Source organism: Anser cygnoides, chromosome 14 (assembly GCF_040182565.1).
Source record: "Anser cygnoides isolate HZ-2024a breed goose chromosome 14, Taihu_goose_T2T_genome, whole genome shotgun sequence".
Classification (NCBI taxonomy): Eukaryota; Metazoa; Chordata; class Aves; order Anseriformes; family Anatidae; genus Anser; species Anser cygnoides.
In genome coordinates this window covers 11,975,483-11,990,811 of record NC_089886.1, presented here as the reverse complement: position 1 = coordinate 11,990,811, position 15,329 = coordinate 11,975,483, and the positions used below count along the sequence as shown (strand labels likewise).

The 15,329-nt window shown below is 41.5% G+C and overlaps 1 protein-coding gene across 3 annotated transcripts in view; it reads left to right on the top strand.

Moving 5' to 3' along the window:
* Nucleotides 1-15,329, top strand: part of UBE2D2 (ubiquitin conjugating enzyme E2 D2) — a 30,302-nt gene that overhangs the window by 11,233 nt on the left and 3,740 nt on the right. For 2 of the 3 annotated variants that reach the window (XR_010824904.1, XR_010824903.1), the window contains exons 3-7: nucleotides 2,887-2,955; nucleotides 3,613-3,644; nucleotides 3,735-3,812; nucleotides 3,901-4,006; nucleotides 13,074-13,229. Coding sequence is in view for 1 of the 3 variants with exons in the window: in XM_066977104.1 (XP_066833205.1) it covers nucleotides 3,613-3,644; nucleotides 3,735-3,812; nucleotides 3,901-4,006 (216 nt within the window). In the remaining 2 variants the exon portion in view is untranslated. The remainder of the gene's footprint in view (nucleotides 1-2,886; nucleotides 2,956-3,612; nucleotides 3,645-3,734; nucleotides 3,813-3,900; nucleotides 4,007-13,073; nucleotides 13,230-15,329) is intronic. The other variant, XM_066977104.1, reaches the window with a different exon arrangement.

Sequence of the window (15,329 nt, the reverse complement as noted above, 5' to 3'; positions counted from 1 at the left end):
TTCTGAATAAGCAGAATCAGAATGTATGAGTCCTGCTGTAGTGACAGTTCTGTCACTGGATTTGGACGTAGGTGCTCAGGTTTCAGATGAGATACGGGTAGACCGTTCTTAAATCACACGGTACTGTTGTGTTTAAAAACTGCACTCGAATCAGTTGGCTCTGCCAGGCTCCCTACAGGGGATAGCGTACTGGAGGGGATAGTCTAGGACTTTCTGGGCCCATGCGTCAGCTGGTAATCTTCCCTGTGCTAGGTTGTTCTCATGGTGTGTCATCTGGACATCTTTTTTTCTGTCCTTTTTGAAGCTCAAAGAGCTGTGTGAAAGCAGAAGACAGTCACTGTTTGAAATCCTACTCTGTTTTTGTTTGTAGTGAGAAGGTCTCCTGTTATCTTGCTTGTGGGATTTTCCTAGAGGAAGGCAAGCTGTGTCATGTGACTTGGGTTAAGGATATGTATAAAAACTTCTCTTGTAGTTCCCAGTGATATTCCCCAGTCTGCTTTGGTTAGCTGTGAATGAGGTAGCTTAATTGTTGGCCCCTACTGCACAGCATTTTTGTAAGAGGCCTTTTTTTTTAATCTAAACTGAAGTGGTTGCACAAGTTGCTCAGGCTTCTTCTCTATGTTAACTAGGGCTTTTGTACTTTATGGTAAGCTACCTTTTTTATAGCAGCATCAAGCTCTTGGTCATAACTTGGGTAGACAAGATTAGTAAGCTGTCTGATTACAGGAACACTTATAAGTTCAATTTTTCCTTTATAACTTTACCTGAATTTACCCCAGGGCCTATGGTACTTACTTGCATTATGAATTAAATGCCTGATTATTTAGTGTATGAAATGCCTGAGATGAGGAAAGGTGTTTATGCTTTCTTGTAGCAGCTCTGCCATATACAGAAGGCTACATAGGAACGCTTTAGTAGACATCCCAGTGAAAACTGTGTTCAAGTTGCATTCCACTGCAACACAGTATCTCTGCCCTGGGTGCTGTTCAGCATAGCATCCAAGCTCAGGGAGTATTTGAGTAGGGAACCCCAGTCTATGTTCTGGGAACTCTAAGCTTAGGTGTTCTTTCTAAAAGAAAAACAGTAGCTGCTAGAAACTTAAATTGAAATAGAAGTCTAAGGCTAGGTTAAAAAAAAAGAATGCTAAACAGTAACATCTCCACTGATTTCAGTATTTTCATTCCTGAATGAATATTGCATTTTGTTTTGAGGGTTTTTAGCAATATTATCAAACTTTGAGTTACTCCATAGCTTTCCTGCTGTTAAAGTGGTATTTCAAAGAAACTTGTAGTTGCCTTGAAGGGTGATTACTAAGATGTAGGGCCAATTTGAGGGTTTTCTTCCCATAAACTTCCAAGTTTGATTTGTGCCATCATAATCAATTTTGTTGTTTCCAAAGTTTATCAAAAGCTGTTCAGATTGTCTGGAGGAGGTGGTAACATAATGTTTATGATTTGAAAGCTTCTTTAAACTTTTCTGTATTCAGCAGTAATGCTCAATTTTCTTCATGATGCCTTTCTGATAGACCTCTGAAAGCCTCGCACTGTTTAGAGCTAACCCTTTGGATGTGTGTAGCTGAAAAGCAGTGATAGCAATGGACATGTGCCTTCTCTGATAGTGATCCCCATGTTCTAGGTCTGCCTTGGGTTGCCTTGTCAGAATGATGTTTCTCAGGGTTCAGACTTGTGCTGTGCTTTCAAAGCGGTGTTTATGGCTAGTCCAGCTGATGCGAACTGTCCCCATGTGTCAGCGGCTCATCATAAACGCTGGAAGAGGAAAAGCTGCTTCTGCTTCCTGAACTGTAGGGACAGTCTTCTTTCTCTTGGTGAGGTAGCTTTGTCCTCTTAGCTCGCATCCAGCTTCTGTTCTAGGAATATGGTTGGCATTATATTACCAAATTTTAGTATACTTCCAGAGTACTCTGCAGTGGTTTAGTTTACTTCCATCCAAACACGTACCTGTGCTTAGCTATTGAAAGTCAGCAATGCTAGGAGTCAGTGTAAAAGCATTCTTTCTGCATTCTCCTTGGGTTCAGGATGATGACTGGTTATATCAGCATATGTTTTCAGTGTGCAGAGGTATGCAGGTTAACATCCAGCGTTCCGTGTATATTGCAGTACAGTTGTAGTGAATCTTAACCATCGCTTACAGATGCATGTGAAATTCTTGGTTCTTTCGTGATAAGCTCTGCTCCTCACTGGCTTTTTGCCACCCCTCTGTCCTCTTGTTATGTGTTTCTCCCTGTCCAGCTACAGGTGATATGGACTTGCTGTGAACCTTTTAAAATGGGTGAACATCACTTTTGAAGTCATGAGGCATTATCTTGAGTTTCTGACTCTTCATTGAATGTACTCTTTCCATGCTAGTTGGTGTTACCAGCTGCAATACCCTTTGTTACAAAACCTGCTGCTTGAACCAACTGCATTTGTACTTCAGTCTTGGCAGGGCTGTTTCTGCTCTGCTTCCTTCTGTTCTTTCTATGAGATCATATCCAGTTGTATTGTCTGTACAGTGTGTAATTAAAAACTGCTCATGCTAGAGTAGAACATTAGGTGCCACTGTGGGTCAAAGCTACATTTTGGCCTGGGTAGTCATGAAAGCTGTTGACACCAGTTGCAAGTTCGCGGCCGCAGATGGCTTCAGCTTCTGTACCTAAAAGGCTTGCCTTGTAACAGCTGGAGTTTCATGTACAGCTTCTGACTTTTAAAGATCTGATGTAGCAATCTCCGTGCAGAGGGGAGTTTCCCATAGCAGTTGACAAATTTGTGAAGCTGGTGTGTTGCAAACAGGCTAGCGTTAGAGCCTTAGGAGAAAGCAGGAACCCTGAGGCGCGTATTAGGAAATTGTCATACAGATTAACAGCATTGTTTTCCTTATGTTCTGCAGCATAAAGACGTTCTTCACAAGTCTTCTGTATTACCAGATTAAGATGTTCTCTTGGACAGATGCATATGAGTGAGACTCATTTTTTTTCCGTTTAACCTAAAGTATGCTAGCATATTACAGTCTCAAGCATTTAGCAGGCTCATTCTTGTAAGACTTTTATTGCTTTCTGCTGCTGCAATGAAATTTTCAGGTTTCTGTGGAAGATAAATGTTCATCAACATACTGCTGCCTGTAGGTTACTTCTTTACACATGTACAAAGCTTAGGCTTACCCTTTATTCAACTAACAAGCAGTGCAGGAGAGATCCTGTTGAAGAAAAGGATGAGCTTACTCTGCACCTTTGCTGTAGTTCAGTCTGAAAAAGGGTGTTGCAGTTGTTGGAGACTGGGCTTTGATTCAGATGATGGTAGAGCTTCATGGGAAACCACAAAATCGAATGCACAAGTTTGGGTCTGAAGCATTGAATATAACTGGATTTTTATTGTAACAGGATTTCTTGTAGGGTGTAATGTGTGTACCTCCACAACAATCTCAAAGTGTGGATCAAGTGTATATGAAGTGCTGAGTACTTCACTCTTGTCTCTGTTCAGCTCTTTGGCTTGTTTCCCTGCAGCTTTTTGGAAGGTTTTGTTTTTAAAATAGGGTTTTCTGTACTGCTTTGTCTTGACGTAAGTAGCTCATTACTTGAGCTTCTCCAAACTGAAGTAAATCTCTCTCTCTTTTCAGTGTTCCATTGGCAAGCTACAATAATGGGACCAGTAAGTATGAGTGCATTGATGTTCATAGTTTTTATGACCAGTCGTCTTATAAAAACTTCTCAAACTGCAATGATTCTTTTTCATTAACAGAATGACAGTCCCTATCAAGGTGGAGTATTTTTCTTGACAATTCACTTCCCAACAGATTATCCCTTCAAACCACCTAAGGTGAGTGGCTTGTACCATACATCTGTTCATTACCATGTGGTGTAATGTACATTTGTGAGCCTACACTGAAATTTTCCTTCTTCTGCAGGTTGCATTTACAACAAGAATCTATCATCCAAATATTAACAGTAATGGCAGCATTTGTCTTGATATTCTACGATCACAGTGGTCCCCAGCACTAACTATTTCAAAAGGTACCTCCAATGCTCACTTAATTTTTCTCTGCTGAAATGAATTACTTATTTAGATTTAGAATGTGAAAGTGCTGTGTTCTTACTATTAACTGCTTCTGTGGTCACAACTTCAGTCTTGTGGTCCCGTGTCCAGCTTATAACAGCTTCTTCACAAGTGCTGGATGCTCTGTTCATCCAATTTCTCTTTGACCACAGGGAGACCGTTTAGTTTTGCTAGTAGATCAGATAAGTCTTTTTTACTTTAAGTGCTTAGTCTTGCAGCTCTCCTCGGGAGATTGTACTTCAGGCTAAATGCTTGAACTATTTAAAAAAAAAAAGTAGTACATGACAAAGGAAGGTTTTGTTGAAAATGCAAACCAAGTTAGATATGTAAGAAAACAGCTGTGGCCTTTAAAGGCTAACAAATACATGCAGTTCTTATCTCCAACTACATGTGATGTTCTCAGGCATTTTTTAGTTCAGACAGATGACTCTTGTTGCCTCTCTTGCATATCATAACTGCCTTTTACTGAACTCACGAAAATTCCTACCTTCTCTGTGCAGCTAAAGACATCTGCATTTGTAGAAAGAGATGAAAAGGCAAAACAAAGTTTTGTCTCTTGCCAGAAGTGAATCTGCTAGTGCATGAAGCTGAAAGTCTTCACTGTGAGTTGAAACCTGAAGAAATGGTGTCAGTAAAGGGCAAATGACTGTCAGGTTGCCACAGCTTTCCTTATGAATGCTTTTAGTCAAGTACTAGCTACTGTTAGAAGTACTAAGTTAGTATTAAGTACTAACATTCAGTGACTTAATCAAAACGTAACAGCTGGTTATGTTAGAATTCTACAGTTGCAGGGCATGTAATGTGGCCTGGTATGTTATCTGCCTTTGTCATAGGGATTCTGAAGTGGGCATATGCAGTGGGGATGATAAATAGCATGTTTGAAGATACTGGAGAAAATACTAGAATTATGACAGAACAATGGGGCAGTATTATAGAGGCTAGTTGAGGGCATCTGTGGTCTTCGTATTAGTGGCTGTCAAAGCTTTAATCACTCATGAAATAGTTCATAACATGGAATTAATTTTGAAACCTAAATACATCTGCAGTATGCTTCTAATTTTTTCCCCAGCTCCATTTTTTCTGCTCTGCCTTGAACTGCTTTCCCTTATCCTCTTCAAACTGCATCCTCGTGGTTTAACTGAAGTAGGCCATGGGATCAGTGTGGCCGTTGTGCTACCTAGTCCCTTCTATCACCATCTCCTCTCCTAGAATATGCTTCCTGAGATTAGGTGCGTTTACTACTGATCGCTTGTCACTCACTGCAGAAGAGTTCATATGAATACACAAACCCCTTCATATAGCACAAAATGCATACAAATCTAACCAGTGAGAAAAGTCCTATCAGAGTTCCCTTGGTGGTCATTTTAGGAGGGAGTTAAAGGCAAAAAAAAAAAAAAATAAAAATCCTGATGTATGACTTCAAAGAAATTAAGAATCCTTCTGTCAGAAATAGCAGAGGTGTCTTGTCAGAAGGCAGACCAACTTATTAAGGGGTAAGAGCTGACACTTTGAAGCATTCTTGCCTCATACAAGTACAAAAAAATACCACAAAGGCAACTTCCACTTTCTAGGGTGGATATCTTGTTTTTGGTCAGGCTAGAAGAGTGCCTTTATAGACTTCGGGGCTATTGTAGGTCTCTAGTAACTTCTTGGGTAGCAGAGTAAATTCTTTTGCTGGTAGGAAAAGCTGTTGGGTTAGGTAACTAAAGTGGATAACAGGACTTAAGACATAGGTTAATTCAGCATGAAGCTTCTGTCCCTTCGAAAGCAACGATGGTGGGCATGGGGGAAGGTGTGCTTCCTCTGCTGATACAGAAATCAGGAAAGATTAGAAACAGTTCTAGGAAATAGCTTGTCAAATGCAGCTTCTTCCTTCTGGGGCATCTGGTAGACCATCAGCAGTTTGTGAACTAGATGCTGCAATTAGTATGTAGTAGCCCAGATTTTGTGCTGCTTTTCATGTTTCCCTGCAAGGGGAAAATGCAGTGACTTCGTTTTAGCCTATAATGCCACTTTCTGGTGGAAATACTGGGGACAATCATGTCAGTACTACCTAATTAGGATAATGTAAGTGGTAAAGGTATGGGTCTTGGCTCCTCACACTCTGGAGGATGGTAGGCTGTTACAGAAGGCAGTCCGAGTATCTGGTTTAGGAGCCTACATCTGCTAAGTAAAATAATGCCAAAGCTCTGGCATTAGCTATCAGGACACCTCTACTTCAGACTGCAAAATAAACAAGGAAGTTTCTCTACCACTGTGGTAGTAGAAGTAACTAGCATCTTGGTTTTGCATTTGGCCTTTTGAGTGGTTAACGTTCTGCCTTTGAGTGTTTACTACTCCTAGACTTGTGAAAATGGATTCTGAAGGACAGGGAGGACAGCACTGAACATCTTGTGAAATAGAGTAACCTTCTTGTGTTAGTCATTTTGAAGTGTTCATTAAAGAGTACTTACTGTAGAACATGAGGCATCTCAGAATGTAATCTTAAACACCTTGGTAGCTACCTTAATGCCAAAGCTTAAGCAGAATGCATAGGCTTAAATAAAAAAATGTTATCACAATCATCATAAATAAGAACCCCTGCTATCTGGAGCAGTGGAATAAAGTGTCTTCACTTGCTTTTAACTGTTATCAGCCATTGTTTGGGGAAAAACACTACTTCCTCTTGAATATGGCAAGTAGTGTGCAGGAGTTGAGTGTTTAAGTGAAGTACTTCGATAAAGGTCAGGCTAACTTATGCCCCATTCTACTTCTCCCCACTCCGTATTAAGTGTTTTATAAGTAATGCACCGTGGAGCTTGTATTCAGTGCATTGGAAGATCCTGTCTAGTGAGTAACTGGTCTCATTCGCTTAAGAATTTATCTTGCACTGTTCAGACTCTTCCATGCCCAGTGCAGTGAGTTTTCTGTGGTGCTGCTCGTACAGATGTTTTAAAACTGATTTACTAAGACTTTGGGAATTCCCAACTACCCAGCAAACTAAATTAACTTTATCTTCACAGTGCAGGTTTCAAAATGGGGAAGTTTCTGATCATCTTTCTTTGGCTTTTGTCTATTATAATGCTTACCCAAATGACTGGCAGGGGAACAGGACTTTGTCACATAACGCTGGTCTGTAACAATGTGCTGAGCTAGGGTTGTGTGGGAAACTTTTTCTAGCATTTCCAACTCTCTTGCAATTCTACTATATTTACTTTGGCAACTTCCCAGATGTTGCCCTTGCAGCAAAGAAGACTAACAGTGTCCTGGGATGCGTTAGTCCACGCATTGCCTGCAGGTCGAGGGAGGTGATCCTTCTCCTTTGCTCAGCACTGGTGAGGCCACACCTGGAGTGCTGAGTCCAGTTCTGGGCTCCCCAGTAGAAGAGGGACATGGAGCTACTAGAGAGGCCAGCAAGGGGCCATGAAGGTGATGAAGGGACTGGAACATCTCTTCCATGAGGAATGGCTGAGGGAGCAGGGCTGTTCAGCCTGGAGGAGGAGGAGGCTTGGGGGATCTTGCCCGGTGTATGTGAAGGGAGGGTGCAAAGAGAAGAGCTAGGCCTTTCTCCATGGTGTCCAGTGACAGGACAGGAGGCAACGGGCGCACACTGAAACACAAGAGGCTCACTCTGAACATCAGGAAGCTGTGTCTTATTGATGGGGTGACCAAGCATTGGCATGAGTTGCCCAGAGATGTTGTGGAGTCTCTCTTCTAGGAGATGGTCAGGAGTCATCTGGACGTGGTCATATCCCCTTGGCTTTGAGTGGCTCTCCTTGAGCAGGGGGTTAGACCAGATGACGTCCAGAGGGGGGAGGCTGCTTGAGGGTCCCTGCAACCTCAGGCAATACACCAAACAAAATTTAATTTTTCTTCTCTAATAACCCATAAACTGTTGAACTGACTTATCAGGAATTTAAATTGCTTTGAAGCAAGAATTTTAAACTTCTTTAAACTGTATTTAAAGGTGTATTTCCTGTGAGGCTGGGTAAGATTGCTGAAAGTTTAAAATGGGACTGTATAGTTAAGAAATAGGGTTTGACTTCAGCAGGGTTGCTTTTGTTTTTCCACATGCATCTTGTCCATTCACAAGTAGAAGCCAGTCATTTGGAAGCTATGTTTTGAAGTTGTTTGACACTGTTCTTGCTGGTACAAGCTTACTGTTTGTCAGAGCTGATGTTGCTTTCAGAAAACTCCATGACTCAAAAGTTTTGAAGGGTCTGAAACTCAAATGTAGTGATTGTATAGGCAAAAACTTCTTGCAGGAGTTGGCTTTCTGACCACTTCGAGGCGACTATTTTGATTCAGTATTAATGGGATTTTCTAACCTCAGCAGACTTCATGTTCAATTTCTGTCTATGAGAAAAAGTGAAGTGACTTGTTCGAGGTCACTTGGCAATTTGATAAATTCTCAGCTGTAATGAGACTAAAGCACTAAAGGAAAAATAAGAATATAAAGCTTAGTTCTGTAATCTGCTTGATAGCACAGAGGAAGTCGGCTGTTAGAAACATTAGAAACGCTGTCAGCAGTTATACTTCAATATCTCCCAAAATACACTTTCTGAGCTTTTTTTGCTCGTTCACTCATTGTAGTATGCTATTTGGCTGTGCCTGTGCTATACACAAGGATGGACACTGAGCTGCTGCTTTGATATATGCAGTAGTCCTGTGAGCTCTGTCCACTCGAAGTGTGGAGCATAAAGCTAAAAGCTGGATGTTCCTTAAAACCATTACATGCGTGCCCTGTGCATGTTCTTGGAAGAAAGCCCCTAAGTCTTCGGTGTGTTGGTTCCCCAGACATATCCCTTAACAGCAGCAGAAAGCTGCCAACAGGCCGAAGTAGTACAAGCCTAGACATGGAGGTTTTTAGCTGTCAGGTTGGTGGTTAGGAAGGGAGGAACCTTAGCTAGTACGAGAAGTAGGATAGCTGGATTAAAGCCTCTGAAGTGGAGTTATGAATTCCTGAGCTGTGATAGGTGTCCAAAGCTCAGACTTATGCTAGCAGAGGTTTCGTAATCCCCAGAGAAACAGGCTGAACTAAACCTGAGCTGATGAACTTTCTTAGTTGCATATTCAAAAACATGCATTTGCCTACATGAGCCAGATTAAAAAGCAAAACAGTCTGGCAGAGCCTGTGGCCTGTCCTCTAGAAGGATGACAAATCGCTTTCTATAGCGAGAACTTACTGGCATAGTATCTGTTATTCACCTGGAGCAGAGTGGGCAAGGATGGGCTCATGATACTGGCATGGTGTACAACAGTTGCTACCTTTCTATTTTTATCTTCCTGTTCCATGTCACTATGCAAGCTTTTTGATTATATGGTGAACTTGGGACAACTGTGTGACTTCAGTCAGGACTGGTAACTGAGTATGTATCATCCTGCTGTCCTGACAATTTGATGTACAAAGTAACTGTTATCACTTGCCCGGTACTTTAACAAACCTTCTTGGTGCAGATTTGCTTACTTAGTTCCTTAGAAATGGACCTTCCTTTGGTGGGAGAAGACTGGCTTGGTCTGTTGAGGCCTTGTGCCTGATGCAGGAGGTGACTACAGGAATAACCTTCCTTTTAAAAAGTCAGCTGATCTGTTCTCAATCTAGTGATTTGTGTGCTCTTTGCCTTTAACATAGTGAATTTTGACAGGGGTCTTCATGGAGAGAGCCAAGGCTGTCACTGTTCAGTTTCTGATCTAAGCTGCTTTGGTGCCCAAGGAAACATCTTACTCGTAGATCAACTTTAGATTGGCTTCTTTTTGTAGAGCAGTAGTAGCACCAAACAGCTGTTGAATCAGAACACCAGTTAAGAAGTTTCTTCCAGGTAGCTCATTATCCTGGAGTTGGAACTTGCTTTTTAATCTCCTTTCTGTGATTCAGCTGGAGATTCCATTGCTCCTCAGTTGCTGCTTCTCCATAAATGGTCTATGGATATGTGCTTTCTGTAGCAAGTTTTATCTGTAATTCCAGCTAGATTTTAGCCTAAGTAGTAGTATAGAGGCTAGTACCCTATATTAAGGGAACAGCTGGAAGTGATGGTTATGAGACCTATTCTGGCGTGTTCACAAAGTGAATGCTTTGAATTCTGACTTTGGAAGATGACTTCTGTGCTGATACAGTGAAGGTAATCATCAGCTGTTCTCAGTGATCTTTGGGAAGCCTGTGTCTTACAGGTCAGGTTTCGGACTTTGCATCAAAAGCATCTCCATTTCTTAATTAACCAGGATCACTGTCTTAGTACAGAATGATAGGACAGAGCTGGTATTATCCTCTTTGTAGTGCCATGTCTGGAGAAACCAGAAGGTGTGGCTCTAGAGTCTCATGTTGTGCTCTAACAAGGCTTAAATAGAGGCTTTCAGTGGTAACGTGGACTTCACTGTGGTAGGAATAGACCTGGCCATTGTCTCGAACGTCAACACAACGTGTGCAAAGGGTTATACAGCTGCTTCTGATTCCTAACAACCACTGTCAGCAGCAGCTGCATGCCCATGCAGAGGTGTCATAACTGCATGATGCACTTGATTATAAAAGTCATCCATGCCATCAGCAGAAGTCAGTTTTGAATAAACTGATGGGTACCTCTGACTTCCCTCTCCTCCTGAGGCTCTAGGAAAGACATTGTTCTGGCTGTGTAGCTTACTCCCTCCAACTGAAGCTGAGGGCGCATGGTTTGTAAAGGAGTCTGTCTACCTCTGTATTATAGGAGCTTGATGTGTCTCTTAGAGTTGTGTGGGCCAATAGCACGTTCCAGTGGGCAGATGGTGGTTTTGTTTTCCATATTGCACGTTTGGCGAGTGCTGGAAGGATCTGTGCATTCATGAATTCTGTCCTCACTAATGACTGAGCTGCTTCATGGCAGAAGAAGCGTAACCATGGAGTTTACATATGGGATTTGCATCTACCTGCGATTTCCGTCTGAGGTTTGGCAGAGCAGGAAAGATGAAGTACTTAATGGCAGACAAGGTGGTGATGCAAGAGCACGCTGCAGAAGCCTACTGAGAAGGTGAGGTGAATCTCACAGCAGTAACCTGTAGCTAAGCTTGCTGACAAGCTGTAAATGGCATGATTCTCTGCACATTGAAGCTACCTTGAGAGACTACCCTTGAATTCTGGAGCATTTTATACACTTTAGGGGATGTCTTGCAGTGGAAACTTGGAATAGCATTGTGCAACATGATGTTGGTAGACCTCAGTTGGCTTCAAAGAGTGTTAAGTAAACAGTTGGCTTGAGATAATAAATCTTTATCAATGCTCTAGGTATGGGGAAGCTAAGACCATTAACTTTTTTAGAAACGCTTTAAGAAACACTTTGTTAACAGTCTTTCTCCTTGATTAGTTCTGTTCTCCCCATTCCTTGTTTAGATGTTGTGGAGTACTTGGTCCATGCTAGTTCATAGCAGTAAGAATCCCTCTAAAGGTATAAGCTTTTTCTCATTGTCTGCAGTACGTGGGTGGGAATCACAGTTGAAGTGACTTACCTGAATTAAGAGTGAAGAGATGATAAATCCTGTATTATTCAAGGGGTTCAAACCCCTTAACTATTTTGTGTAGTTCTTCAACTTAATTCTGTTGTCACAAGACTTGTTTTTGTGAACATGTACTGTCTTGTGCTAATCTTGGTGTTTACCAGTCAAATGACTACATAAACATCAAGGCTTTACTACGAAATTAATTGCAATAATACTCGACTGCACTGCGGAAGGTGGTCTGCTGATTCTGTTGCAGTGTTATCTTAATTACTCTAATGCGTCAAAGAACTTGTATATATACATAGCTGATGCTCTGAGGACTAAGGATTATTTCCTCTTCCCATTTGCATTTGGGTCCTTAAACGTTACGCAAAGGTAATTTTTTTTAGGGGTGTTAGTGGTGGTGTAGAGGCCGCTTACATTGATTGGTCTAAAGCATGTGCATACGTGCTACGTTCTGATGGGAAACCTCAGAAAATTCAGAATTAATTTGTGAAAATAGCTGGGTTCAGCAGGCTATTAAAATGACACCACTTTAATTAAATTCCAGTTAAAAAACTTTTGCTTGCTGAAGCTATACAGATCAAAGATTTGAAGTTGCAAGAAGCCAGGGCAAGCATAATGGACAATGTTTTTTTTTTTTTAAAGTCTTCATTAATCAGAAGACCGCCGAATATGGCAGTGCAGCTTGAAACTAAATGATCTAGACCATTTCTTAAAATTTTGGAGTAAGACTTCCTATAATACAAATGAAATACTGCAGAATGAAATCTAGAAATTATTTTTGAAGTTAGTAAATTGCCAGAACTCACTGAAAGCACTTAGGTAGTGATTGAGTTCTAATAAAGGACAACCTCCTCTAGTAAAGAGTATTAGTGTTTTTAATGGCCAGCAAGTAACTCATGCCAATAGTTTGTAAGCAGAGAACTAAAACTCTTGGGACACTGATGAACTCTTCCTTTCCTTTCAGGAAAGGAAATGCTGTTGAAGGCAGACTTGAGTCTTACCAGACAAAACTGATTTAACATGCAGCCCTGGGGGGATTGCTGTAGCTCTGAAGGTCACGAAGCAACACCCTGGTTTTATCATGCTGACTAACAGCTGAACACCGCCTCTGTGGTCTGGTGTTAGAGCAGGTGATGGTGAGAGCAAGGTTGATGTGAGGTGTGAATGAGGAGCTCCCACTCAGTACCGTGAGTGTTGAGCATTAGAGTGGTTGGGGAAGGTAGGCAGAGTGGGCTGACCTGGCTTGTAGCTGGGTTCTGCTGGTGAGGGGTGAGCCATCGTGTTCAAAAAAATAGTCCTTGGCAATTAAAGGACTGGTAAAAGAAGACTTCGTAGAATATCCTAAGTTAGAAGGGAAATGCAAGGAATAGAGTCCAACTACTGGCTCTACACAAGACTACCTAAAAATGAAACCATATTTCTGAGAGTGTTGTCCAAAATGCTTCTTGTATTCTGGCAGGCTTGGTGCTGTGACCAGTGCCATGGGGAGCCTGTTCCAGTGACCCCTGCCTAGGGGAGCAGGTAGAATAGTTGACCAGGAAACTGTGACTGGACTTCCTCCTGTTTCTGTTAAAGGGAGGGGACAGGTGTTAGCTTTTTCACTCATCCTACCATCTGAAGAAACTTCAGTGACCAGTGGATTATCAGTGGAGTCTGACAAGTACAAAGAAATGGGCCACAGGAAAAGAGCTGGAGAAACTGCCTTGTTCAAGCTACACTGACCAGCAGCAGGTGGGTGTAAGGTGGTAGAGATCGCTGTTACTTAACACTAGTGTGAGTCTTGCTCGGTATTCTTGGGGGAAAAACAAAGCTGAAACTGGTGGAAAACACTACAGGTAATAAACCTGCAGCGTATGTTACATTGTCTGCCTTACTCTTCAGCCTTTGTTAAAAGAGAGCAAGCAGTTCAGGACTAGTGGCTTCTACAAGCCTCCAGCAAGCAACTAAAATCTTTATGCTATGGTGGTTCAGTGAGGTATTTGAATTAATGGTCTGAGTGGCAATTGATTGTAGGGAATAAATACTCTCCACTATGTTTGATTACAAGAGAACAGTAGAAAATCACAAATGCAGAATGAAACTGGAAATAGTCGATTTAAAACTTAAATTCCAGTTGTTCCATGAATAGTTGGTTTATGGAACTTAACGCTGAAAGAGGTGTCTCACATCAAAGTATTTGGGACCTGAAAGGAGTGGATCCTTTAAAGAAAGCCATTTGTAGATGCAGATTTGTGTTGCTAGATGGCACTTCTGATGGTAAGCTGTTGAGGTGTTTTTAGAAATATTACATCTTAAGTGTTAAAGCTGCCCTTTGTTCTAAGGTTACTTTCAGTCGAGACTGTGTGCATGGTCCAAATGCTGTCAGGGTACTAAGACAACCAGTTGAGAGGGTTGAGTACTTCCATATTATTGAGTTAAATATCTTCGACTAATTAGTGGGTCAAAGCTGTTCTTGGTAATTTGCCAGTCATCTCGGAAGTCTTGGTTCTTAATGTCACATGCAATGTAGAACATCACCTGTAAGAAGTTGTTTGTCTAGTTGGAGATGGTCAACTGTTTCCAGTTTACGGTGCAATTCTGACTCAAAGCGGAGCAAGATGCTGGAGGAAGAGGTTGTTCTTTACTAATGTGTTCTGAAAGCTTTTAACTTGAAATTCATGATTTCCTAGTGAAGGGTTAGAGAAACATGCAGAAAAACTGACCTGGGTGTTCTTATTGCTGAGTAGCTAGACCAGCTGAGACCTAGCTTTCACTCTTGTTGCACTTGGAGAATCTTCCACAGTGTACATGAATCAGACCTGTTCTCCCCTTTCTCTCTGGCTACATCTAGCCATTCTTTGTTTTGTGGTCTCTCTTCTAAGCTATCTATATTTAAAAAGTGAGTTGTAGAATGCATGCTGTTCTTTCACTTTTCAGCTGATACCTTTCAGCACACTGGTTGTCTCCTCTATTCCATGTCAGAGTAGCAACTGATGGAAGTTCTAACAGATTAGTGTTCGGTGCCTTCAAACTTAAAACTGCTGTCACTTCCAACTTGCTTGGAGGATGTCTTGTGACGACTGTGCTGTTATTGATGAAGGGACATACGGAGTGTCATTGTTTGTAACACTTCCAGCTAGTTATAATCAAAGGAATGTTTGGCATTTCTTAGAGGGCAAGAACTCCTTGACGTGCTTCATGTAGTATTGTCCCAATATGTTTTGCTTATAACTTACTGCCTTCTCATCTCTTTGGCTTTGTTGTGAACGTAGGAATGTGCACATGCTATCTGTAGGTTTGCAGACAGTCTCCTGACTCCTTATATGGATGGAGGTTGATGCTACACTAAGCAGCATCATATGGGCGGGATGTGGCTTCTGGAGTACTTACAATATATATTTATAGTGAAACTTTAAAGTTCAGGGCTTTGTGGTTGGCGTGAATGCAGTAAGCAGTGCTTTCTTGATTCGTTTGAATACTACCGTAGAATAAATTTTATTTCAGCTTATGCTGAGGAAATAATTGGATAAAGTCTTTTAATTCTCAGCAAGACTAGCATTATTTTAAACGTCCATTCAGGGTTTGTGAGCAGCTCGTACTTCCTTCATCTTAGATGGATCTCTGCCTTTTGACTTCTGATTAGTGCTTCTGTAAGTCATCAACAATTAGGTTACTTTTTTAGGCAAAAGCTGAGTTTTGAGTGTAGTAACAGCTATATGTTCTGAGAAGGCTTTCAGGTACTGTTTCAAACGGAATACTTCTGCCTTCTGATTATAAGGCTGTAACCAGATACCCTTCCCTAGAAGGTTCCCGGTTGTGGTGGTAGTATTAAAAAAGCTTGTGGTCATGCAC